The following is a 24,517-nucleotide window of genomic DNA, read 5'->3' as shown; positions in this document are numbered from 1 at the left end:
CAAGAGGGCGAGAGGTCATGAACAAGTGAGCGCAAAGGTCTGCACAAGTTGGTACTGGCTTTGCATGAGTGTGTGCAGCAAGGCGTGCAAGGGTTTGCGTGAGAGGGCTCAGAATTAATTGATATTTGCACGGCAGGCTGCTTGCACAAGTGGTTTGCAAATGCACAAGCAAGCCTTTGCATAAGTGGGTTCTATATGTGCACAGCTATTTGCAGGGTGGGGCCACATTCAGTATCGACACCACTATTTTCACAGGGGAGGGTTCTCCTGTGCACACCTGAGCAGGTGTGATATGTGATGATGGGTGTACAAGGGAGTAATCGCATGAGACAAGCTCGTGGACCAGAGGGTACGTGGGTGCGTCAGTTTCTACTTCTTGATCCCAGAGCGTGGCAGGTCCCCCAAGTTCAAACTGTCCATGGTCTATGCTGGTGACACTTGACTGGAGGAGACGGAGGATACCTCGGTCTTGCTCTGGGATACGGTCGAGGAGACGTCATCATCCCCAAAGGGGTTCTTACCGCAGCAGATTGTGGTGATCATGCAGTTACGGAACTGAAGGGAGAGAGAGAGAGCAGTGGCACCTTTGCACAGCACATACCTCCACGATGGCCAGTGGAGCCGTCCCTCTGGTCACCAGACAAAGAGCACTTTGCTGGGTTAGATATAATACCTCGCCCACTACAGAGATGCTACCACCTCGTGGCGAAATGTGGCAGCTGTTCCAACTGCATAGGCAGCACTAAACAAATTAAGGCAGAAAGCGACAGATACCAGATTCAACTGGAATTTGTTCTGGGACTGGAATAGCAGGGGTGTGCTATTAGGCAGGAGGAAGATGCATCTGCACAGCTGTGGTGAAGCTCACGACTGGAGTAGCAAGAAGACTGTACGTCAGGATCAAGGTGTGTTGGCAGCACCGACACTGGACTGGGATAATAGAGGGATTGAGTTGGGTTGGCAGGGCTGGGTGGTGTCCCAGGGAGTGGAGTAGCAGGGGTGCTGCAGGTTGGGATCAAGGTGCATTTGGAGAGCTGAGTAGAGGGAGCCCAGGGATGGAATAGCAGGGGCGGAAGCTGCAGGTCAGGACTGAGGTGCATTGGCTGGGGACGCAGAACTGTGAGAGCAGAGGGTGCTATAGGCCAGGTTCAGGGTGCACCCTTAGAGTTCTGGGGGAAGCCTAGGACAGGAACAGCTTTGGCAGGGAGGGTTCCTCTGCCTGGCCCTGGGAGTCTCACCTGTTTGTTCATGAGGACATAGATGATGGGGTTGTAGAGAGAGGAGCTCTTGGAGAAGAAGGCAGGCACTGACATGAGAGTAGCGGTGAATTCCGCCCCCTTGTTGGTGAAGATCCAGAATGCCACCAAGGCATAGGGCGTCCAGGCCATGAGAAAGCCCAGAACCATTAGGATCACCATGCGGGTCACCTCCCTCTCCGCCTTCTGGGTGCTTGCCGACTCCTGCTGCTGCGCGGCTGCCTGTGGGAAAAGGAGAGGGCAGTGAGCCAAGGAGCATATTGCACAGTGCTGAGCTGTCTCCCACCGGGCAAGCTAGAGAGAACTGGATATCTGACATGGCTGGAGTCAGGGGACAGAGAGCAGGTCGGAACCCCTTTGCTGGGAAAGCTGACCCCTGGGCCGAAGACATTTCAGTTGGTATTGCGTTATGCCCAGAGGGGATCTAACCACTGCACAGAACATGGATGAGATCCAGGGGCAGGGGCTAGCTCCACGGCTCTGAACCCGGGCTAGTTCTGGAGCACAGACTAGATTTACACATGGAACGTGGAATGGCTCGCACCCAAGGCAGCACCCTCCAAGTCATAAAGTGCAGCCGATAAACTCTCTTACCTGAAGAAAGGAGAGGCTGAAAGGGGCACACGCGTGACCCTGATTTGCGCTTGCGGAGAATCATCCCTGCTTTCGATCCCCCTGTGAGGCTTTGAGCCCCCTCACCGCCCGCTGATAAATTATGGGTGTGAAGTTTTATGTCTCTTGCCTCTCTGCTAAGCCTGGGCCTGCCTCCAGAGGAGATGGGGGAGTGAACAGAGCTAACACCGGGGACGATTCATAGATTCCAAGGCAAGAAGGGACCACTCTGATTGTCTAGTCTGACCTGGCCAAACCCATGCAGGCTTGTATTGCCCATTGGATGGTGCTACTTGTGCTTCAGGGAGCCTGTTCTCCAGCTGAGGACCAACACCCTCTACCCTCTCATGCTCGTCTCTCTTCGTCAAACCCTGAGCAGCTCAACCCACACACTACCTCTCGGACTTTGCATATGAGCCGCCCGTAGGAGAAGAAGATGACCACCACCGGGATGATGAAGTGGATCATGAACATGTAGACGACGTAGGATTCGTTGTGGTAGTCAGGGTTGAGGGTGTAGTAATCTGGGCCACAAGAGCACTGCATGCCCTCGGGTATGTATCTGCGGAGTGAGAGAGCAAGCAAAGCAGAAGGGTTAGGTCGCGCATTTCACAGGGGCCCCCGTGAATGGGGCTGCGTTGAAACTGGTGAGGTGACCTAGAGTCTCTGTGTCTGTAGCAGGGTGTCTTGCCCGTGGGCTGGAGAGCCTGCGGCTAAGCCAGCCCTTGATTACAAGATGAGCCCCACAGGAGAGCAACCAGGTGATTGCAGTATAAAAGGCAGCAGGCACCTGCAGGCAGGGTGTGTTTGAGAGCGTAGCTGAGACTTCCAGAGGCAGGAGGAAGCCTGGCAGTAACCCAGGGAAGCCCAGAACACAGGAGGTTGTGTGGTGCTGGAGCTGGTGGAAGAAGGCACTGCAGAGAGCACGCATGGTTCTGCGGAGCCCGAGCCAGGTAAAGCCTGTGAGTGGACATTGAAGAAGGGAAGATGGGGAACTTCGTGTGCGTTTGGACTTCTGAGTTCTGGTTTTGGATAAACTCTGTTGCTAGCCGGGGGAGAACGGGGGAAGAGTGAATGAAGAGATTGAGCTCAGAAGGTCACTGGAGCCTAAGCAAGTTCGTAGAGGGGCTTGGATGACGGGGAAGTAGAGGCAGAACAGCCACAGAGGCAAACCTCGCCACGATGGGTCACTCGGCAGGCACGGAGTAGCCACGGTGCTGCATTAGCAATTCCTGGAGCCTCTGAGAATGATAGCACCAGCCAATGGCGCTGTGGCCAGGCACTGTGTGTGCTCCTTCCAAATTTCTCAGCCCATGCCCTTCAATCCTGACCTGCAGCCCCCACCCTCTGCAATGCCAATCATAGAATCATAGAATATCAGGGTTGGAAGGGACCTCAGGAGGTCATCTAGTCCAACCCCCTGCTCAAATCCTGGGCTCCCCATGCCCAGCTCTGCCAATGCACCCCCTCTGGCATATTGGTGTGAGGCAGAAGTGCATGCTTCCACATGGGGCTCTGGTGAGCCTGCTGCACTCCTTCTCTGGGTGACGAGAGCTGCCGTGCCCCAGGGCCATGCAGCCCGGGAGAGGATCATGCAGGGGCGGTGATTCATTCAGGAGAAGGCGGCATGTTTGCCGTTTGCTCTGTGCTGACACATTGCACTTGGACATGTAGACATCAGTTTGTTGTGACAGACGCTCTCTCCCACGGGGAGCAGGCGATTTATTCCCGACCCTACACGGCTGAGCATTTGGCTGCCATGTGCCACCTGTTCTTTCTCCTGAGGAGCAGAGATGACGGGGAACCTACTATGGCTCAGTGCAGGTATGAACTCTGAGGCGTCCTGGACTCCCTGCTGCTGAGAGGCTGCGTCCCTGACCATCTTGCCTAATAGCCATTGATGGACCTATCGTTTGCGTCTGTTTAAATTTTTGCCTGTAAAATTCAAAGTAGAATAAGATTCTTTCCATAGGCTTTTCAGAGGAGCCTACAGAATTCAAAAGAGGATTCTTTCCCTGCTGTAAAATTCGATAGGAAGGATTTTGATTTTAATTAGACCTATAGGATGGATCTCGTCCTCTATGAACTCCCATTGGACTTCGGAGTAATATTTGTTGTGGGTCGAGCTTGGGTTGTGGGCAAAGCTAAATGGACCCCGGTTACATTTCTGCAGCATCCTATTGGTTTCATCCCTAGTCAGTTCTTTAGTGCTTTTCCATAAAGAGAGAGATTTGTGGGGGGCGGGGAGGGGGTCCAAACTAAAAACCCCTCTGATATTTCTTAGTTTATCAGATTTTGGGTTCCTATGACTCAAAAGCAGCTTTGTTACTTTTAATAGCTAATGTCCTGATCCCTGCAGAGTCACGTAAGTAAATTTACTCAAGCAAGTAACCCCATTGACTTCAATGGGTTTGCTGCCAGGAGTAAATCTAAGTCTTTTTCGGGATCAGGTCCCAAATTTGTGCAGCAGGAGGGCTGTGGCAAGGGCAGTTGCTTTGCCTGTGCTGGAGGGGAAATGACAAGTGAATTCATGTGAAAGACACCAGATTGACAGCCCTCCTTAATGCTCAAGTCCTGTGTTTATCCACGGAGTCTATACAGCAGAGGCTTCCCATACTGTGCTTCAGTCCTGACCACCCAGCTCCTGGCCAATGTGATATTTGGGCTCAACTTGAAACAATAAGGTCTACGCCATGTGTAATCTTAATCTTAATTCATTGATTTAACTGGGATTTACTGTTATATGTAAGGATTAGTCCCGGGAGCTGCCATTGCAGGATTGGGCCCCTACCTCTTCTTCACTCAGAATTCTGCTCTTGCTAGGTTAGTCTGCAGTGACTGCTGGAATGGGGACAAGTGTGTGCGTGGCTGGCTCCCCGGAGGAGAACACAGCTGTTCGACGGAGCGCAGCTGGTGGCCTATGGCATTAGACAATTGTATTATGAGCAGACCGTGCTTCCTCCTTGCTCACAAGCAAGTACAGAGAGTCTCTTCTCCCTTTGCTTGGTGGCCTGGGCTCCTTTGTCATTTCCCCTCTGCGGTAGCAAGAAAAGAATATGTAGGTCTGTATTTGCCCTTCCTGTGGTGAGTTCTCACTTCCTGTGGTTGGGCTGATCAGAGAGCTTTCGGGCCTGGAACAGCAAGGGAAGGGGTTGCAGGTCGGGATTGCGGTGTCCCAGCAGAACTCTGTATGGGACTCAGAAATGGAATAGCCGGTGGTGATGTTGGGCCAGAATGAAAAGCATTGGCAGAGATGGGGTGAAACCCGGGACTGGACTATCAGGAGATACTGAAGATCAGGACTGAGGTGGTGCCTTAGCAGCGCTGTATGTGGGGAGTCTAGGACAGGAATAGCAGCGGAGGCTGTCGGGTAGGATAGAGGTGCGTTGGCAGAGCTGTGTGAGGAAGCTTGTAATGCCCAGATGCATGAGGTTACATTTTCAGGAAGCATCCCAAAGCACAGAGTCTGATTCTTCTCTCATTAGCGCTGGCATTAATCAGGAGTAAGTCCATTTAAGTCAATGGCATTACCCCAGTATCAACCCAAGATACACAGATCAGGTTCAGCTCCATAATTGCTTCCGTGCTTCCAGGGCTCATGCACAGGGGGACACCTGAGTATTTGGGATTCAAGTATTTAGATAGCAGTCTTTGTCCGGATGGTGTAAATACTGTCTGTGTTTCGTATTACTCACCTGGACCAGCCAAACAGGGGTGGAGCAGCGCAGGAAAAGGACATGACCCAGGTAAAACTGATGCCCATCAAGGCATGGGTGGCAGAGAAGCGGAAATTGCCCATGGGCTTACACACCACGATATAACGCTCTATGGCCAGGACAACCAGCGACCACAGGGCAACCTGACCTGGGGGAGAAAGAGACAGACAGAGCAATCTAACATGAGTGAGCTGTTAAAGGACATTGGGGACAAGAACTTGTCTAAACCTGCTCTTATCTAAACAGAGGGGAAGGATGGTCTGGTGGGTACAGTACAGAACCAGGAGTTGCGTCACAGGGCTGAACTGGATCCGGTACCCTGCAGCTTCCCCATCTCACTGTGGCTTGAGCAGAGTCTGCCTTTAGAGTGCCTAAGAGTCTGCCCCCAAAATGGCCATATAAAGAGCCCAAGGGCCTTTTGAGTCTCTGAGTGTCTTGTTTAGGGCCCTGGTCATTTGTCATCCCCTAAAGTCAATGGGCCAAGTCTCGACCTGGTGTGAGGAAATACGGCTCAAGGCATGAACCCTCGCTTGCACCATGTCTGAACCTGTCCTGATGGCTCTAAGAGTCTAAATGGGTATTTGGTATGTGTTCCCACTGCAGGAGAATGAGCCTGGGCAGGTGCTGGTGTGTTTATTTATCAAAGGATAATCAAACCTTAGGGGATTATGAGTGTTTAGCCTGTGCCATAAGCCTGTTAATGCCTCCAGCACGTGCTCATCCGCTGATAGCTACACTCTCTGTTCAGCTTTCATGAAGAACAGTAGCTCTTGCGGCTTCCCTTTAGCATAAACTTTTTTCTTTCTTTCCCCCCACAGTTGAGACTCTCCTTGTTCTTTGCTGGGTAGAAATGGGAAGCCTGGATAAGACAGAGGGCCTGAAAGAGCATGAAAGGTTAGAAGCTGTTGTCAGGCACAGAGATGGGGCCTTTTCACTGAAGGAATTAGTGATGACACTAAGTGGCCCTTCTTCTGCTCCCTAATATAGACCTGGCCCCACTTCCAATCCCTGGCATAGACCAGATTTGTTGAGCCTCTTTTCCTGGTGGCAGGAATATCCCCATTGCCTCAAATGTATTCAGGAGTGAAAATTACCCAGTGAAATTTTAGCCTTTTTTTTTTTTAAATTCCTTGCATTGATTGAAAACTGTTCCCTTCAAGAATTTGCTCTCTGAGCTGTGTTTGGTTGGCCGGATAAGTCCGCAGGTATCATCTCTCTTTGCTGGTTGGATGAGCACAGAGATGTAAAATTAATTCATGTTGCTTGAAAATAGACTTTTTTTTGCAAGTGGTTGTGCCACGGAGAGTCGATCGCAACCCTGCTTGCAGGAGTGAAAGATCAAAGAGCCACGAGTGCGGTCAGATCAGTTGGGTTTGAAAACACCGCTGGATAGTCACCGCTGGAAAATTTCTGCACTGCTTGTGCAGCTCTGCTCAGAAATAGAGACTGAACCCTGTTTCCACTCCTTGAGACTGACCATGTCATTTTTACTCTTATTGAGAGCAACCATATCTTCCTTCAGCTCCCTGATACACAATTAACCCTCATTCTGCTCCCAGGTTTAGACCTTTCCTCCTCTTCCATAAGCACCAAGCTCCTCATCTCTAGCCCAGAGGAGACTCATTTTCCCTTCCCAAATACAGATGGGGTCATTCTGTCCTTCGCTGATACTGATCGGATCTTCCTTCTCCTCCCAAATACTGACCTGCCCTTCCTCCAGTATAAAAAACCTGTCCTTGCTCCAAACTGCAGCATCGCTGCTGTAAGATGCATTGCTTTGGACCACTGGTTTTATATAACCGTGATAGCATCTTCCACTGGGAACCTGGGGCAAGCTTACATGCTCCTGGAGTTCTTACTGTTGCACCAAACATTATTTTGTATTCCCCATGACAGCCCTAGTTATCGATGTCTTCCACTTCTCCACGGAACTGGAACAACATGGGGTAAGTTTCCCAGGCACTGTCCTAAAGAACCACCCTAAGGGAATTTCAGTCTCTTGGACTTTTTAGTCCTGGGCCCTTCTGCTGAGGCTACCAATAAGGGGGCCCAATTAATGTTGGTTGTGATGCTGCCTGTCAGGGGATAAAGGCCCACCCATTTGACGCAGGCCACTGACTTGGTCTCTGATGTGGTACTAATGTCTGGCCGGGTTGACATGACTAGCATAGCCCAGGAGGTGAAAGCCTTTGTATTAGGGGGCAGTATTCAAACCTGGGCATCTGCCTTCAGGTGCTCAGTTCTGTACATGAGTGCTCCCAGCAGCACTGCAGATGCTCAAATACATGCGTTAGCCACCTCAGCCCGATAGCTCCAGGTCAGACCGGGAAGGAAGAGTAATTTTCAGTCAGGCTGCCAATGAGTGTTGAGAGTGACCTGCTGGGAAGGGCTTCCACACAGAATTCAGCAGGGCTCATTCTAAACAGTGGTGGAGGATCTTGCTAAGACCATGGCAGTTTCCAGATTAATTTCAAGATGTGCTTGCCTTCGTGTGGACCCTAGCGATGGGCTCAAACCCAGCCCTTCCCAATTCAAACACCCCTGAACTTTGGGTCCCAGATCCTTAGCTGAATTTTGCGGCTTGGGCTGATTTCTTTTCATTGCCTCCTTTCTGAAACTCCTGGTGTGGTTGCAGTCAACATGGGCTTCCAGAACAATTTTTAAAAGTCCCCAATCTATTTTGGGCATGGCTCATAGCTTGTCATTGGGCTGGTTCTCAAATCACTGTGCCATACTGTTGTGTGAGGATGTAGCATGGCCGTTTCGTTTAACCATGTGGTACCTTTGCATTACAATGCAACACACCCTTCCGGGAGTGGCATAATGTACTGATGCCACATAAGGCATGTCTACGCTGCAATTAGGGGATGTCATAGCTAGCTCAGTGTCACCAGAGCAGTGAATCTGCGGCAGCATGGGGCTGTACAAACCTGCCTGGAACCCTGGGTAATTACTTGCATGTCTAGCCCGTGCTGAAACGTGCAGTGTCTAGCCCACTAGTGCAGCCAAGAATTTTTCAGTGAGGAGAAACAGACTGAATGAAAGCCATCTGCCTGGATGGCATGCTTCCAACTGGAAATAAACCCAGGGCAAACTAGACCTTCCTTTCGCTCCTCCTTCCTCCATCCAGGCAAGCGCATGCATCATTCCCCCTTCCCTGAACATCCTCAGCTCCCGCCGCTGAGCTCTTACCTCCCAGTGTCGCAAAGAAGCCCTCCACGGCACAGCCCATAGGCCCGAAGATAAAGTAGCCATTCCAGGCCGTGTAGAAGGTGACAGTGAAGCCAAAGCAAGCCATGAAGAGATCAGCCACGGCCAGGTTGACCAGGATGTAGTTGAGTGGCTGCCGCAGCTTCTTGTGCTTGAAAGTGACAAGGAGGGTGAGGAGATTGATGGGGAGCCCGGTGAAGATGAGGAAGAAGATGTAGCAGCACACGATTCGGTACTTCCAGGGTTCAGCTAGGTAATACTGTGGGTACTCAAAGGGGCTCCGCACCAGCCCTGTTTTATTGGAGAGCGGCACATAGAAATTGATACCTTCTGTCCCGTTCATCCTTCTGTTATTTTAGCAGCTGCTCTTTATTATTTAATTGTTTCTTTCTTTTTTAAAAACCAATTTAATTCTATTGTCGACCTCAGTAAAAAACAATCCCCCCACCCCCAACAGAAATCCTTAAGAGAATGCAGAGCTGGTGTGTTGTCCCTCATCTACATCCCAGAGCTGGCAGCGCCAGGATCCCATCGGGGTTTTTATATCCTTCGCCCACTTCTGCTGGAGTGGAGGAGGGAGTGAGGGCGGGAGGGGCGGATTAGGGTCTAGGCTAAGTTTGTATGACAAGGACAACGGGATTGAGAGGGGCTGATGGTTTAAGCGCCCTCTAAGCAGCTAGTTGGCCCCAAAACCTGCCTTAAGGCGTATTAATTTCCATTAAGTGTTTAATATCTTTGAAGGAATTTGGTTTATTTGGAAGTGAGGTGAGGCAGGAGCAGAGCGATAAATTGACAGGTGCTAACCATGAAAGAATGATAGGTGGGTAGAACGGTAGAACAGAGACAGGAGTATTGGAGAGGAATTTCTGTACCCACTTGAATTCGATGTAAATGGTAACCCTTGTGACTGCCCAGTAGCTAAGAAGGTGAGCTGGTCAAATTATTTGAGAGGAAGGATGGTTCGGGAGTTAGTGCACTGGCTTAAGACTTGTGAGACCTGGGTTAAATTCCCAGCTCTGCCACCGACACCCCGTGTGGCCATGGCCAAGTCACTTAGTCTCTCTGTGCTTCAATTTCCCATCTGTACAATGGGCTCTGTTCCACAGGGTGGGGGGTCTAGTGGTTAGTGTAGGGGATGTTGCAGTGGGGGAGGTTTAGATTGGATATTAGGAAAAACTTTTTCACTAAGAGGGTGGTGAAACACTGGAATGCGTTACCTAGGGAGGTGGTAGAATCTCCTTCCTTAGAGGTTTTTAAGGTCAGGCTTGACAAAGCCCTGGCTGGGATGATTTAACTGGGAATTGGTCCTGCTTCGAGCAGGGGGTTGGACTAGATGACCTTCTGGGGTCCCTTCCAACCCTGATATTCTATGATTCTATGTGGAGTCAGGACTCCTGGGTTCTATTTTTTACCTGCAATTGTTTTTGCTTCTGCAATTGTATTTGTTAGTTGCCAATATTCAGCAAATAATTTGGAAAAGCAATTTCTGACTGCTGGGTTGTTTGTAATCTGCTTGCTTGGACTGTTCAGTATTTGATATTTGCTGTGTGTGGTTGGTCACTTAAGTCACATGGTATTTTTTCTGCTCCCTCACTGGCTTGCTGTCTGAAACTTCAGACAGAAAACAGGTTTCAGAGTAGCAGCCGTGTTAGTCTGTATTCGTAAAAAGAAAAGGAGGACTTGTGGCACCTTAGAGACTAACAAATTTATTTGAGCATAAGCTTTCGTGAGCTACAGCTCACTTCATCGGATGCATTCAGTATTTTCCACTGAATGCATCCGATGAAGTGAGCTGTAGCTCACGAAAGCTTATGCTCAAATAAATTTAAGTCTCTAAGGTGCCACAAGTCCTCCTTTTCTTTAGACAGAAAACAATGACTCTCACCCTTCCAACGTTCAGATTAATAATTGTTCATGGGAAAATTTATGAAATGTATGGGGTTTCATGAACATCTGAATACTCAAAATAGTGAACTGGATTCTGAGCAGAATCAGGTCCTCTCACTGCAGGTTCTGGCCTCATAGTAGGGACGGCTGAAGCAGCAACACTTGGATTTTGGATTGTAGCCGCAGAGCTTGGCAAACCTGAACCCACACCTAGACTGGCTCACAATCGAATAGCATCTGAATAGGTGCCTTGGAACATTGCAACATTAAATGTACTTGAGCGATATCATCAGCTTTGGGCATGTCCACATGTTGGGAAGCAACCAGCCTTCTTCTTTTGCAAGGCTCTTCTTGACCAACCACTCCTGTCCACGGCCAGCTCCTGCCTACCTCCTGTCCTTCAGGAGGAAGTTATTATCATTGTTGTTTATTGGGATGCGTTGTGGTAGCATCTACTAGCCGTAGTTGTGCCCAGGAACCAGTTGTGCTAGGCATTGTACAAACACAGAACAAAAAGACTGTCCCTGCCCCCAAAAGTTTATAGTCTAAATACGTACTGGGGTTTCTAGGCTGACGTCTCAACTGAATTACTTTGTAAGCCAAATGCTGTTACGATGCCAGGCTGCCAAATGGAACTAGCAAGAACAAATGCAGATGGTTCTGCTGGGTTCTCATTTCCATGCAATCCTTTCTTGCAGCCCCTGGTGCAGCTTAGCTGGGAGGTGGATTGCACTGGGTCTTTGTTGCAATTAGGTTTCTGAAGTATGTAATTGAACATCTGATCCTGCACTTGGAAAACCTTAGTGCTTTGAAGGGATACAGTGACTGGGAAATATCTCCTCCTTCCACTTTGGATGGTGGGCTGAATGTATAACCCTGTCCCCTCACCCTGCTCCTGCCCTGCTTTGGGGGATGAGCTTTTTTAAAAAAGGATATCATGGAGTCAGATCCATTGACTCATTCCACACAGACTCCTGGAGGAACAGCTACCAGAGGGTAATGAATTCCATTGCCTGCTGGGTTCTTGAACCAGAACCCCTGGGCATGTTCAGCTCCGAATCCAAACTTTGTAGCTTGGGATCATCCATGACAGATGGATCTGAACCAGAACTCCAGCTCTGAACCTTCTCAGATTTTACAGAAGTTTGAATCTGGATCAGAACCACATGGCTAAATCTCTAAGCATTTCCAAACTGGCCTTGATTCAAACCAGTGATTTAGAAGTGAAAAGCTCTATAGCCCCTTTCCCATGCCCTGCCCTATCATGTCATTTTGCCCTAGAGATTCTGAGGACCATGTCTTCAAAGAGATACATGCCAACAAGCGTGCGCATGACCGGGGTGCAGAACCCCCAGCACGTCAAAGTCCCAAGCATGCATTTGCACATGTGTTATTAAAAGGGGTGGTTCATATATTTAATCCCCTTGAGCCAAACAGTCTGTAACCTCAAAAAGAAAAGGAGGACTTGTGGCACCTTAGAGACTAACCAATTTATTTGAGCATGAGCTTTCGTGAGCTACAGCTCACTTCATCGGATGCATACCGTGGAAACTGCAGCAGACTTTATATACACACAGAGAATATGAAACAATACCTCCTCCCACCCCACTGTCCTGCTGGTAATAGCTTATCTAAAGTGATCATCAAGTTGGGCCATTCACTTTAGATAAGCTATTACCAGCAGGACAGTGGGGTGGGAGGAGGTATTGTTTCATATTCTCTGTGTGTATATAAAGTCTGCTGCAGTTTCCACGGTATGCATCCGATGAAGTGAGCTGTAGCTCACGAAAGCTCATGCTCAAATAAATTGGTTGGTCTCTGAGGTGCCACAAGTACTCCTTTTCTTTTTGCGAATACAGACTAACACGGCTGTTACTCTGAAGTCTGTAACCTGAATTTTAATGAAAATGTTTCCGGTTTGTCATTTGTAGAAGGATCATATCTTCCCATGTCAGGAACAGGAGAGCATTGTGAAGTCAGTTAAGTATCACTGTCCCCATTTTACAGATGAGTAAATCAGGGTGTATTGAGTCATCACAATGAATTGTTATCAGAGCTGGGAATAGACCCCAGGAATCCTGACTGCCATGCCCAGTCCTACCAGTTCCCACCAGTAGGTCACATATCCTCCCAGCTGTGGAAATAGAACCCAGAAGTCCTGACTCCCAGTCCCGTCGCGCTGTAACCCTCGAGAACACTTTATTTAAGGCCAGTGGTTTTCAACCTTTTTTCATTTGCAGACCCCTAAAACATTTCAAATGGAGACGTGGACCCCTTTGGAAATCTTAGGCATAGTCTGCGGATCCCCAGGGGTCCATAGACCACATGTTGAAAACCACTGATATAGGCAGTAGATGACTCCTGTTGTCTCTGACAGACCCAAGTGGCCTGATCCTGCTGCCTGCTGGAAGTCAATGGCAAAACTCCCCTGATCTGCAGTGGCCCCCACTTCTCCCTGGAGGTGCAGTAAAGGTCACCCGTTTTCCCAGTGGTGCCTCCCTTCATTCCTGCACTCCGCTTCCCTTCCCAGGCTTGGGGAGGGGAAAGCACTGTGGTGACCTCCCAGCCCGTCCCCTTTCCCCAGAGTGGCTCAGCTAGCCACATTAGGTGGTGTATACAATTCATTACAACATACTGGCCAATTAGGAGTCCTCAGGTCTTTTCGGCTCTGCTTCCACTCCTTGATCTGGACTGCCCTGCAAGAACCTGTCTCGTCTACGAGTATGCCATGGCTAGGCAATAAGATGGTTGAATTAACCCAGCTGGGCCTTTCCTGGCCTCTTTAACTCGTTCCAGAAACTGCAGCTACAGTGGGTTGCAGAAAGCTGGCATATCTGTCTGCCTATATCCATATATGTTTGTCTGTCTGTGCTCATCAGCATAATATCTAAGCATGGGGAAACATGTCACCAGGTTTCACAGGATACTAAATACCTAATTATTTGTGTTTTGTTTTTCTTGGGCTGTTTTCTATTTTTGCATCGGGGATGAAATATTGTATGTGTCACCCAGATTGAGGCGGGCCTGAGTCCGAGTCCCAGTTTAGTGTCCCAGTTTATAGGAGAATGAGTCTACTACAGCTGCTAGCTAAAGGAGTTGCTCTGTTAGCAGTAGTGGCTTGTGCTTTTAGCGCTGAAGAGCCAGGGTTCAAACCCTGTTGTTCCCAAGCATGGTCATTATATGCATTCCGTGCTTGGCTGAGCGCCTTCCTGTAAAGTATTGCAGATGGTGGAAATAGAGTGACAAGAACCAGCTTTCATATTATTTCAACCCTGAGGCGGAGAAAAGCCATGGAGCTCCACAGCCAACCAAGGGTTCATTTAGTAGACTTGGGTGGACACAGCACTGGAGCGTTATTATTGTTTAGCAGTTATATTACAGCACTGCCTAGAGAGGCATCAGCTAAGTCAGGGCTCCATTGTACTAGGTGCTGTACAAGAATTGACGGCCTGACTCCCGCTGGGAAGAGGAAAATACTGTTTGCACCAGCCGCTTAAAAAACTACCGACTGTAGACTGACTCCCCTGGAACTTGGTGCAGGCTGTCCCCAGTGACTGCAATGCTGGTAGCATCCCTGCCTGCCTGGTAAATGCCTGCTTGGGTGCTATTCAGAACTGTACCCAGGCAAGGAGAACAGACAGCAAATCAAGCAGCAGCTGGAGAGGCTGGTGCATGATCTGAGGTGGCTGTTTGGAAAGGAGAAGGTCTGGAGATGGCATGAGAGAGAGTGGCAAGAAAAAGTGTGTCTGACCCACACTCAAACTGAGGGAGTAAATGGGAAGGAAAGGAAGGTTTCGCCCTGATTCCTCAGTGCTGAATTTGAGTCAAGGGGAGGTTACATCGCTCCGTGAAATCCGTCAGAACTGGGTCAGAAGTAGCCCCAAACTCATATGCTCCCTTTCTTGTCCGAGCTCCCCACTTTTAGTTCAGGATGCTGGACACTGCTGCAATGGGAGAACTGCCTAAGGCTTCTTAACAGAGCTCTCCTGCTAATCTGTGACATATGGTGGTGTACATGACCCTGATCTGTTAATGCTGTAAGCTTCGGTCCCTTCCCGCCACCCACCCTCCTCAGAAATGAGGTGGATGGAAAAAGTCCGCATCATCTCCGTGGAGAAACTAGATCGTCCCAAAAGCTGTACGCGCGTGGGGCCAGGGCGGAGGGAGGTTTAAGACGGAGCTGAAGGGCAGGAACGGAAGGCCAAGGGGTAGGAAGAATGGTATCTTTATCGCTGGCATGCTCTGATCCTCCAGCTTTGGACTGAAAGGACAGAGAAGTAGGACATGGCTGGCGGAGACCAGAATAATCAGGTCATTGAAACCAGGGGTGCCCTGGGGTAAGGGTTCCAGATAGGCAGGCTACCCCCTTGGAAAGGGGCTAATGCCATCTTGATACACGAGCGAGAAGTAACTATGGTGCACCAAGTCACAAAATGATCCAACCTGATTCTTTCTCCTTTCTAGACTCTCCTCGGGTTCCTTGCTGGTAAAACACAAACATCCCTTCATTCCAGAGAGCTCCCTTGCCATCATGTCTCGAAGATGCATTTCCTTGAAGGTATTTTATACCCCTCCTGAAAGTGGCAGAGGTTTCTAAATGTACCAAAACTGGATTCCCCCACAATGAGTCAATTTTTAAAAGGTTCATACTGCAGGGTCCATTCAGATGAGCATCCAAAAGTTCATATGTTTCTCTGAACTTTTGTTTGCAAACAGACAGGGGCCAGTTTAGCTATAGGCAATCTAGGGAGCTGCCTAGGGCAGCAGATTTTTGGGTAATTATCTAGAGTGGCTGATTTGGCCTGGCTGCCCCTTCATCATAACAGAGGGGTGACTGGGCCAAATTTGAGTGTATGGTGTTGCGACCTGGTACATGGGGTCACAATACCACTCAGATTTGCTCCTGTCACCCTGGGTCATGAGGGAGGGGAAGCTGGGCCCAATCTGCCATCTTAGGCCTACGAGGAATGGGGCGGACACTGAAGTTTTGCCTAGGATGGCACATTATCTTGAGCAGCCTCTGAAAATGTGGGCCAGGAATCTCATGGGAATGTGCATTTCCACCTTCCAGACATATTTTCATGAAAATAGCCATCCTGACAACATTTTTGTGCTTCCATGTCCTCTCCTTAGAAGTGTAGACACACAAAATGAAGAATAATTGGGGAAGGAGGAGGAGGAACTAAGCCAGATATTTTTGGACTTCTAAGAAAGGTTCAGCTGGAGTTTGGGAAGAAAGTCATATGGTATCCAAAGAGATTCACATACGTGGACCAGTTTACATGAAGTAAACTGAAATAAAAGTAAAATGAAGTAAATAGAAGTCCCTGGACTTGTATTCAATTTTGGAGGATGAAAGTCAAGAGGATTGTATGTGGATTTGAACTTAGGTCTCCTGAGGCAAAAGGCTGGAGTAGTAACTCAGTGTGCCTGCATCCTTACATGTTTATGGACATGAATGTTACCTGATCTAATCTGATACCATAGAAAAAGCTCTTTGATTTTCAGTAGAAGTGGGCTCCAGCCACAAAGTTCAGACCTGGATCCAATTCCAAATTTTCATAGAGGTGAAGGATGGATGAATCCAGAGGTAGACTGACCCCTTTTAGAGATGGGATTGAGCACAAAATATGGGAAATATTGTATGTGTTGAATTTAGATCCTGTATCTGGATTTGAACTTTACCAAAGTTGTCAGGTATTGAGATCAAATTCCAGTGGACACCCATGCACCAGCCTGAAGCTACAAAACTAAGGGAAGCTAATAGAATTTTCAAATTCACCCAAGTCTCATGGGCTTTCAGTAGCACTTAGGCTCCTAAACCATTGAGGTGTTTTTGAAAATTTTACCCAGTTTTACATATAACATCCAGATGCTGGTGAATTGGTAGGCTCCATGTTTGCTGGCACCCAGAGATAAAGTCTCGGGATCAGATACCCAGCAGATGTAACTCAGATTAGCCCCATTGACTTCTATTTGGGCTCCGGTGATGAGGCTGGCAGATGTCTTTCCAGCATCATCATTCTTTTCATGAGGTCAGTTTTCTCCCTTTGCAGCCTAAGGTTAACATGTAGGTAGAGCAAAGATCAAGCTAGGTGCGGCAAGCTCTGGTCCTTGGTTGACATGGATTTAGAGTTCTCACTAGGTCAGCTGCAGTCAAAGCGATACCTAAAGGCCTCAAGTCAACTCGGAGGAGGAAAATGATACAGGGGAGGATGGCTGGTTTTTTTTCCAGGATGTGAACTTGGATTCCCCCAACCTTCTATGCATCAGTAATGAAAATGGAAAGTGATAGCTTTAATCTGGTATCTGTTAGGCCAGGAAACCTCATATGACACCTCTTGGAGGGATCTGCACGATTTAATGAACATCATCGTACCAGACAGGTAAATGGGGAATTTGGGCCCTGTCTGGCAATTCTACCCCCTCCCCACCCCACACACACACTTCGGGATGCTCCTCCTAGGTGGTTGTATAGTACGCAGCACAAAGGGGCCCTGATCATGATTGGGGTCTCTAGGTGCTACCGTAATACAAGCAATAATAGTAAATGGGAAACCTTCATTAAAAGGCTGTGAAATGGGTTGGACTTGGATGAGAGGCTATATGCCAAATGACTTAAATCACTGCATTGACAGCCCTGGGGATCCCAGTTCTCCTCTGTCTGCAGAACCAGGTCCTGCAGGAGGAGGGATAGTGATTAAGGCACTGGACTGGGACCCAGGAGGCCTGTGTTCAATTCCCAGCTCTGCCACAGACTTCCTGTGTGACCATGGGCAAGCCACTTAATCTCTGTGCCTCAGTTCCCCATGGGGGTAATAGCAGTTGTGAGGATAAATGTCCATTTGTGATTGGCAGGTGCTCTGATACAGTGGTGGTGAGGGTCACACAAGTACCTAGATAGCAGCGTTTCAAACTCCCCTACAACTCTGATCCACCTGCCTCCTCTAGGGTTGAGAGGGGACTTTGGTGTCCCTGGCCCACTTACTCCTTTGTCCTCTCTGAGAGAGAATCAGCAAGGAAGCGGCTGTATTTGTGATGGGGATGCTTGGAACTGAGACCGTCCAGATCGTTACACACAAGCTACCATCAGATGGCAACAACTTTCAGCCTCTATGATGACTGAATTCAGAGAGGAAAAGTCCTCTCTCCTGTTACCAACCAATCTATGCCATCTGGTCCCCCAAATTGTATCAGACCAGATCCTCAGCTGGCGTAAATCGGTCTAGCTCCATTGACTTCATTGGCATGGGCACCTGTTTACATAGCTGAGGATCTGTCCCCATAGTTCTTTTGCAGCTGAATTTTCATCAGGCAAAAGCCCAAACTTTCCCAGAGTCTGAGTCACAAGCAGCTCAAGTCATGATCCCTACCAAGATCATAGTTGTCTTGTTTCTTCAGAGGTCAAGGGCATTGTAGGGAAATACAATTCCTGCTTCCCTGCCTCGTTCTGATTGATGCCCCGAATTCACCCCCTCCCAATCTGAAAGGGTCACACATCTCAGTGCCTGCTCTGTAATGGATTCCTCCCGAGCCGTGTCTCCACTTTCTGCCTTTCTTCCAAATGCAGGACCCTTTCAGGAGCCTGGTGTGGTTAGCTTGTGAACCTCAACTGCCATCCCCTTCCCTGCTTCATAACATCCTCTCTCCCTCTGACCGGTGTGCAGAGGTTAACAAAGAGAAAACGATTTAGCGCAGGCCAAAAGGGAAAGGCTTTGGTGGCACAATAGGGTTTGAAAGGTGCATGGCCGAGAGGAGCCGTGGGAAATGATGAAACAATGTTACTGCTGGCCCAGCTGTATGGTTTGGTGACTCTCCGATGAGGAAGGAGGCCTTTGTGTCTTAAATAACAGGAAAAGTGATTTGTCCCCTGTGCGGTGGGAAGATTCTAAGTGAGCAAGCTGAGTCGAGGTAAAAATTCCCTGTGTAGTCCCGCAACGTCAGCCCACTGACTGGCTCCAGCCCTTTCACAGCTAGGGCCTGATTCAGAGGCCTGGACTACACTAGAAAATTAAATCGGCTTAAAAACGTCAATCGGAGCATGAAAAATCCAACCCCCCTGAGCAGTGTAGTTAAGACAACCTAACCCCCAGTGCTTCTGTTGACCTAGCTAGCACCTCCAGGAAGTGGATTATCTATGCCGACAGGAGAACTGCGCCGCTGTAGCATTTCAAGTGTAGACAGGCCTTCAGTCACAGTAAGGCCTCTTCAGCTGGTGTAAATCTGCTGCAAGGACTCTACACTGGCCCTGCTCCCAGCATGGAGGGGTGGGGGTATCTAGCTAAGGTAATTAGATGGCTATTACCATAGTGACTTTAATGTTTTTATCCTCCCAATGTGCCCATAAGGCAGGTCTCTTGTCCCCATGTTACAGATGGGGAACTGAGGCACAGAGAGGATAAGTGACTTGCCCACAGTCATACAGGGAGTCTGTGGCGGAGCAGGGAATTGAACCCAGGACTCTTAAGCCCCTGCCTAGAACCCAAATCATTAGAGCATCCTTTCAACGCATGTAAAGAAATAAAAACTCATCAGGAAACAAACAACCCTTCCCCAACCCATACAAGCCCTGACCCCACAATCCTCCCCACCCCAAAACAAACTCAAAATATAAAAATTCCACCCCATTAATGCTTGCAGCCTCTGCTTGTCCCTGCCCCTCCAAACAGACTCAATCTGGTACAATAGGCTAGTCTTCCACTAGAATGTATTTTGGCAACCTCAGTGAAGGCATCTGACTGCTAATCTAGCAGCTAGACATGTCAAACTAGGAATATTGCCACCCACGGTAAATCATGTGGATAAATGTGAGTGGAACTATTTGTGGGTGCAAAATTATGCCCTTAGAAACCAGAAGCCAGTGCTGAAAGCCTGGCTTATGGTGCAGATTGTTGCTATGTGCATTTGGCCAGGTTTATAAATAATGCCCTGACCTGGATACCACTTTTCAGAAAGGTTTGTGCATTCCTCCCGGGGAGGGAGAGGGCAAATCTAGGACTGTAGCATTCTTCTTTGCCTCACCCCCCCGAAAAGAAGTCCCTCTCCCCAGGACAGATAGGAACTGTACATAGCTGGTGAGCTGAGCTGCTTAGCCCTGGCTTGTGAGCTCACCTGCCGGGAAAGGGGTTAAAACGAGATAAAGCCGGAGTGTTATGGAGACCATATGGAAGGGGAAGAAAACCCTTTAGCCTGTAATTGGATTCATTCCCAGAAGCTCCTGGTGGAGGTGAGCCTGAGTGGAAGTGACAGGTCATGATCTGTGAGGTGCTGTCGGATGTGTTGCCCAAAGCAGGATGTGTGTTCACAAACCAGTAGATCAGTCCATTAGGCTGGATCAAATAGATTTAAATGTGTGACAGGGAGAAGTAGAGCACAGATCTATATTACAATTCAGTTTGGTGTTTTCAAGTCTGGATTAACTACTGCAGGTGACGGTTCTAAGCAGAAGCTCCTAGCCCTCTGGCGGCTAGAGAAACGCACGTGTTTGCAGGGTGCAGACCGTTCCTCTTTGGCCTGCGTTTATCTGTATTCCAGGCTTTACAGGGTTGTTTTCATTAGGAGGAGAAATCGATGCTATGAGTCAGGTACAGTCTTGTTTATTTACAGACAGACCCCACCCCCCACCCTCCCCGAAGTCCTGGTTCCCTCAACACACTACTGAGTGTTCCCTGAACAGCAGCAGCTTGCTCAGAAATCTCTGTGTTGGGCCCACCAACGGGGTCTGTGCCCAAGACTTGCTGTCTGTGTTCCTCTCAGGGTCCTGCTCATAGTGCCTTCTCCAGACTTCCTGCTGGAATGCACAGGTTTGCAAGGTACACTGCAAAAATATAAGAGCCCTCGAAAGATCAGTCAGTTGCATGTGTTTTATGAGGATCAAGCGTACCCCATCTCCCCTCTCATTCATGGGCCTCCCTGCTCACCACTACTGATCAATAGCATCCCTGGGACAGCCCCAGCAATTGCTGACATGGAAAAGTAGGGTTCTCTGGGACACAGTCGTCTCCTGCCCATAGAATGAGGGATCCCAAAACAGCTGCAGATCTTGGTCTTTTTGTGTGTGGCACTGTCTACTTTTTAAAAAATCAGGAAAACAGGAGGTAGTATATTTTATTGCCTTAGAAGACACAGATTAGATAATATTACTTCATATCTAGTATATTGCTACATGACATGGGTATTGCTAACCCAATGCAGCACAAACACATTGTCATGTGTCCGTTAGCTGCTGTGAAACAAACCAAAGACATCTTCTAACATGGGTGATCAGTGATGCAAGCAGGAAAATGTTGTCTGTTCCCATGAGGCCTTCCCTCACTTGCTGCTACCGAAATTAACTCTGAGCAAGCTTTGCTCTCCTTTCTAAAAATATCACACAATAGTCTAGAAGGGGCAGAGCGAGCAGCAGCATTGCCGGGTGGTAGAAGTAGAGGAGAAGGAATCAGGAGACCTGAATCATAGAATCATAGAATATAAGGGTTGGAAGGGACCCCAGAAGGTCATCTAGTCCAACCCCCTGCTCGAAGCAGGACCAAATCCCAGTTAAATCATCCCAGCCAGGGCTTTGTCAAGCCTGACCTTAAAAACCTCTAAGGAAGGAGATTCTACCACCTCCCTAGGTAATGCATTCCAGTGTTTCACCACCCTCTTAGTGAAAAAGTTTTTCCTAATATCCAATCTAAACCTCCCCCACTGCAGCTTGAGACCATTACTCCTCGTTCTGTCATCTGCTACCATTGAGAACAGTCTAGAGCCATCCTCTTTGGAACCCCCTTTCAGGTAGTTGAAAGCAGCTATCAAATCCCCCCTCATTCTTCTCTTCTGCAGGCTAAACAATCCCAGCTCCCTCAGCCTCTCCTAATAACTCATGTGTTCCAGACCTCTAATCATTTTTGTTGCCCTTCGCTGGACTCTCTCCAATTTATCCACATCCTTCTTGAAGTGTGGGGCCCAAAACTGGACACAGTACTCCAGATGAGGCCTCACCAATGTCGACTAACTAATGTCGGTTACCTGAGCTCTGTTCCTGCCTCTCCCATTGAGTCACTGTATTAGACCAGCATGTTCCGACCTGAGTGCCTATCTTTAGGCACCTAAACAAAAACTGCCTGATTTTCAAAGGTGCTGAGCACCCACAGCGCCCTTGGACTTAAATGGGAGTGGTCGGTAGCTCAGTACCTGTGTTGTTTGTTATCTATTATCTCTAGTGTGGTAGCATCTAGGAGCCACAGTCATGGATCAGCACCCCATTGTGCTAGCTGCTCTACAGACACAGAACAAAAGGTTGTTCCCTTCCCTAAAGACCTTCCAATCAGGCCATTTATTTAGGTACCTAACTATGGATGGTTTGAACCCTTTGGGCTTCACCTCTTTGTGCTGAACTCTGAGAGATGTGTATAAGAATAGCTCAGAGGTGTGTTGCGAGGTTTAATTACTCTGTGTGAAACATTCTGAGATTCTCAAATTATAGGTGCAATACAAGTGAAAAACATTAATTAATGCCAGTTTTTTGTGAGAAATTTTGAAGAAAAAAAAATTTTGGGGGGGAAAAAAAAAGTTTGTTTTTTTCAAAATACCCCAAGAATTTTTTTTCCAGTTTTTCACTTGGGGATGGGGGGAATGTTTTTGAGAAACATTTTTGGTAAATAATTTTGGATTTTGTTTAAAAAAAATCTTATTTCAACAAGCAAATACCAAATATTTTTTATCAAAAATAGACCAGTAAACTGAAAACTCTTCCCAAAAGATATTTACCAAATAACTTGGGATAGGTGGGGCCCGGGGGGATGTCAGAACTGGAAAATTTCAACCAAAACGAAAATGTTCATTTTGCCAAAAAGCCATTTTTCATTAAAAAAATGTTTCAGCGGAAAAAAAATATGACCAGCTCTAGGGGCAATGCCAGGAGAAACAGATCTAAAGTACAGAGAGGCTGGCACTGGAATAGGGACTGGTAGCTGCCCTCCGTTAAAATGAATCCACAGGCCTCTAATTTTGGAGATGCCTGAATTATTTATCCTTGTTTACGTGGGGGAAGCATGTTCTAAGCTTGTGTTTCAGGTGCTTTAATTTTGCCCTCTTTTCAGTGCCCTCCTTGTTTTAAAGCCTCGTCTGGAAGTACTCCAGACCACCTCATGCACCTTCTCTCTTTGCCCTTTATCCCGTAATTGGATTCTTTCCTTCCTCTCAGCTCATGTTGGCCTCCTCTCGGCCCCTTTACATAAGGGGCCTGATTCTCTGCTGCCTCTGCATAGTGGATGTAAAAATGCTGCCACAAGCGGGAGTGAGCAACGAATTCTGATTTGGGAGCAGGTTGGACCCAGTTTGCACGGGTGCAAAGGGTGGTGCAAGGATGCAAAGTTGCGGGAAATATGGGCAGAATCAAGCCCTGTATTGCCACTCTTTGGACCTGATCCAAAGCGCATTGAGGTCAGAAGAGGTGCTCTGTTGATTTCAATGAACATTAAATCTGTCCATTTTTGCAAGAACCTTCTTCTTTGCAGCTCATGCCATCTGAATCCACTTCCCTGTCTCTCTGAGCATTGCTGACTCTTCTTTTCAAATGTAAGTTTCTTTTCATTTTTGTCTCTTGCCTATGCCACTTTCTTTAGTGCTATTATTTGTATTGTGATACCAACTATGGGCGCTGATCAGGATTTGGGGCTCCATGGTGTTAGGTGCTGTACAAACACATAGAGTGAGACCCCCAAAAGCTTATAGTCTAAGTATATAGATGCATAGAATTAAAGGCCAGACGGGACCATCATGATCATCTACTCTGACCTCCTGCACATCGCAGGCCACAGAACCTCACCCACTTGCTCCTGTAATAGGCCCATAACCTCTGGCTGAGCTACTGATGTCCTCAAATCTTGTTTTAAAAACTTCAATTTACAGAGAATCCGCCATTTACTCTAGTTCAAATCAGTGAATGACCTGTGCCCCCATGCTGCCGAGGAAGGTGAAAAAAAAAATATCCCCACATCTCTGCCAATCTGACCTGGGGGAAAATTCCTTTCTGGCCCGAAATATGATGATCAATTGGACCCTGAGCCTGTGAGCAAGACCCACCAGACTGACTCCTGAGAAAGAACTCTCTGTAGTAACTCAGAGCCTGCCCTATCTAGTGTTCCATCTCCAGGCATTGGAGATATTTGCTAATAGCAGTCATGGATGTGCCATATGCCATTGTAGGCAACCTCATCATACCATCCCTTCCATAAACTTATCAAGCTCAGTCTTGAAACAAGTTAGGATTTTTCCCCCCACTACTCTCCTTGGAAGGTGGATCCAGAACTACTCTCCTCTGATGGTTAGAAACCATCCTCTAATTTCAAGCCTGAACTTGTGGATGGCCAATTTGTATCTATTTGTTCTTATGCCAACCTTGGCTCTTAATTTAAATAACTCTTCTCTCTCCCTGGTGTTTATCCTTCTGATGTATTTAGAGACAACAATCATATCTCCCCTCAGCCTTTGTTTTGTTAGGCTAAACAAGCCAACCGCCTTGAGTTTCCTCTCAAAAGGTAGGTTCTACGTTTTCTCAGATCATTCTAATAGCCTTTCTCAGCTCCTTTTCCAGTTTGACAAAAACCACAAGGAGTCCGGTGGCACCTTAAAGACTAACAGATTTATTTGAGCTAAGCTTTTGTGGGTAAAAACCTCACTTGATCTGAAGAAGTGAGGTTTTTACCCACGAAAGCTTATGCTCAAATAAATCTGTTAGTCTTTAAGGTGCCACCGGACTCCTTGTTGTTTTTGTGGATACAGACTAACACAGCTACCCCCTGATACTTTCCAGTTTGAATTCATCTTTCTTAAACATGGGAGACCAGAACC

General features: G+C 48.0%; 2 protein-coding genes across 5 annotated transcripts in view; one reads left to right on the top strand and one right to left on the bottom strand.

Moving 5' to 3' along the window:
- MLN (motilin) overlaps window positions 1–24,517 on the top strand; it is a 258,217-nt gene that overhangs the window by 211,437 nt on the left and 22,263 nt on the right. For 3 of the 4 annotated variants that reach the window (XM_075121883.1, XM_075121881.1, XM_075121880.1), the window contains exon 5: window positions 15,146–15,239. The exons of the other annotated variant lie outside the window; for it this stretch is intronic. The gene's annotated coding sequence lies outside the window, so the exon portion shown is untranslated. The remainder of the gene's footprint in view (window positions 1–15,145; window positions 15,240–24,517) is intronic. 4 annotated transcript variants of the gene reach the window in all.
- Window positions 424–9,137, bottom strand: LOC125625090 (blue-sensitive opsin). The gene is made up of 5 exons (XM_048826696.2): window positions 8,777–9,137; window positions 5,564–5,732; window positions 2,265–2,430; window positions 1,239–1,478; window positions 424–555 (listed from the first exon to the last, which is right to left on the bottom strand). The coding sequence occupies exons 1-5, from the start codon at window positions 9,135–9,137 to the stop codon at window positions 424–426; spliced, it is 1,068 nt and encodes a 355-aa protein (XP_048682653.1).

This window comes from Caretta caretta, chromosome 21 (genome assembly GCF_965140235.1).
Source record: "Caretta caretta isolate rCarCar2 chromosome 21, rCarCar1.hap1, whole genome shotgun sequence".
Lineage (NCBI taxonomy): Eukaryota > Metazoa > Chordata > Testudines > Cheloniidae > Caretta > Caretta caretta.
The sequence above is the reverse complement of the archived record's forward strand: the minus strand, read 5'-3'. Positions and strand labels throughout refer to the sequence as shown.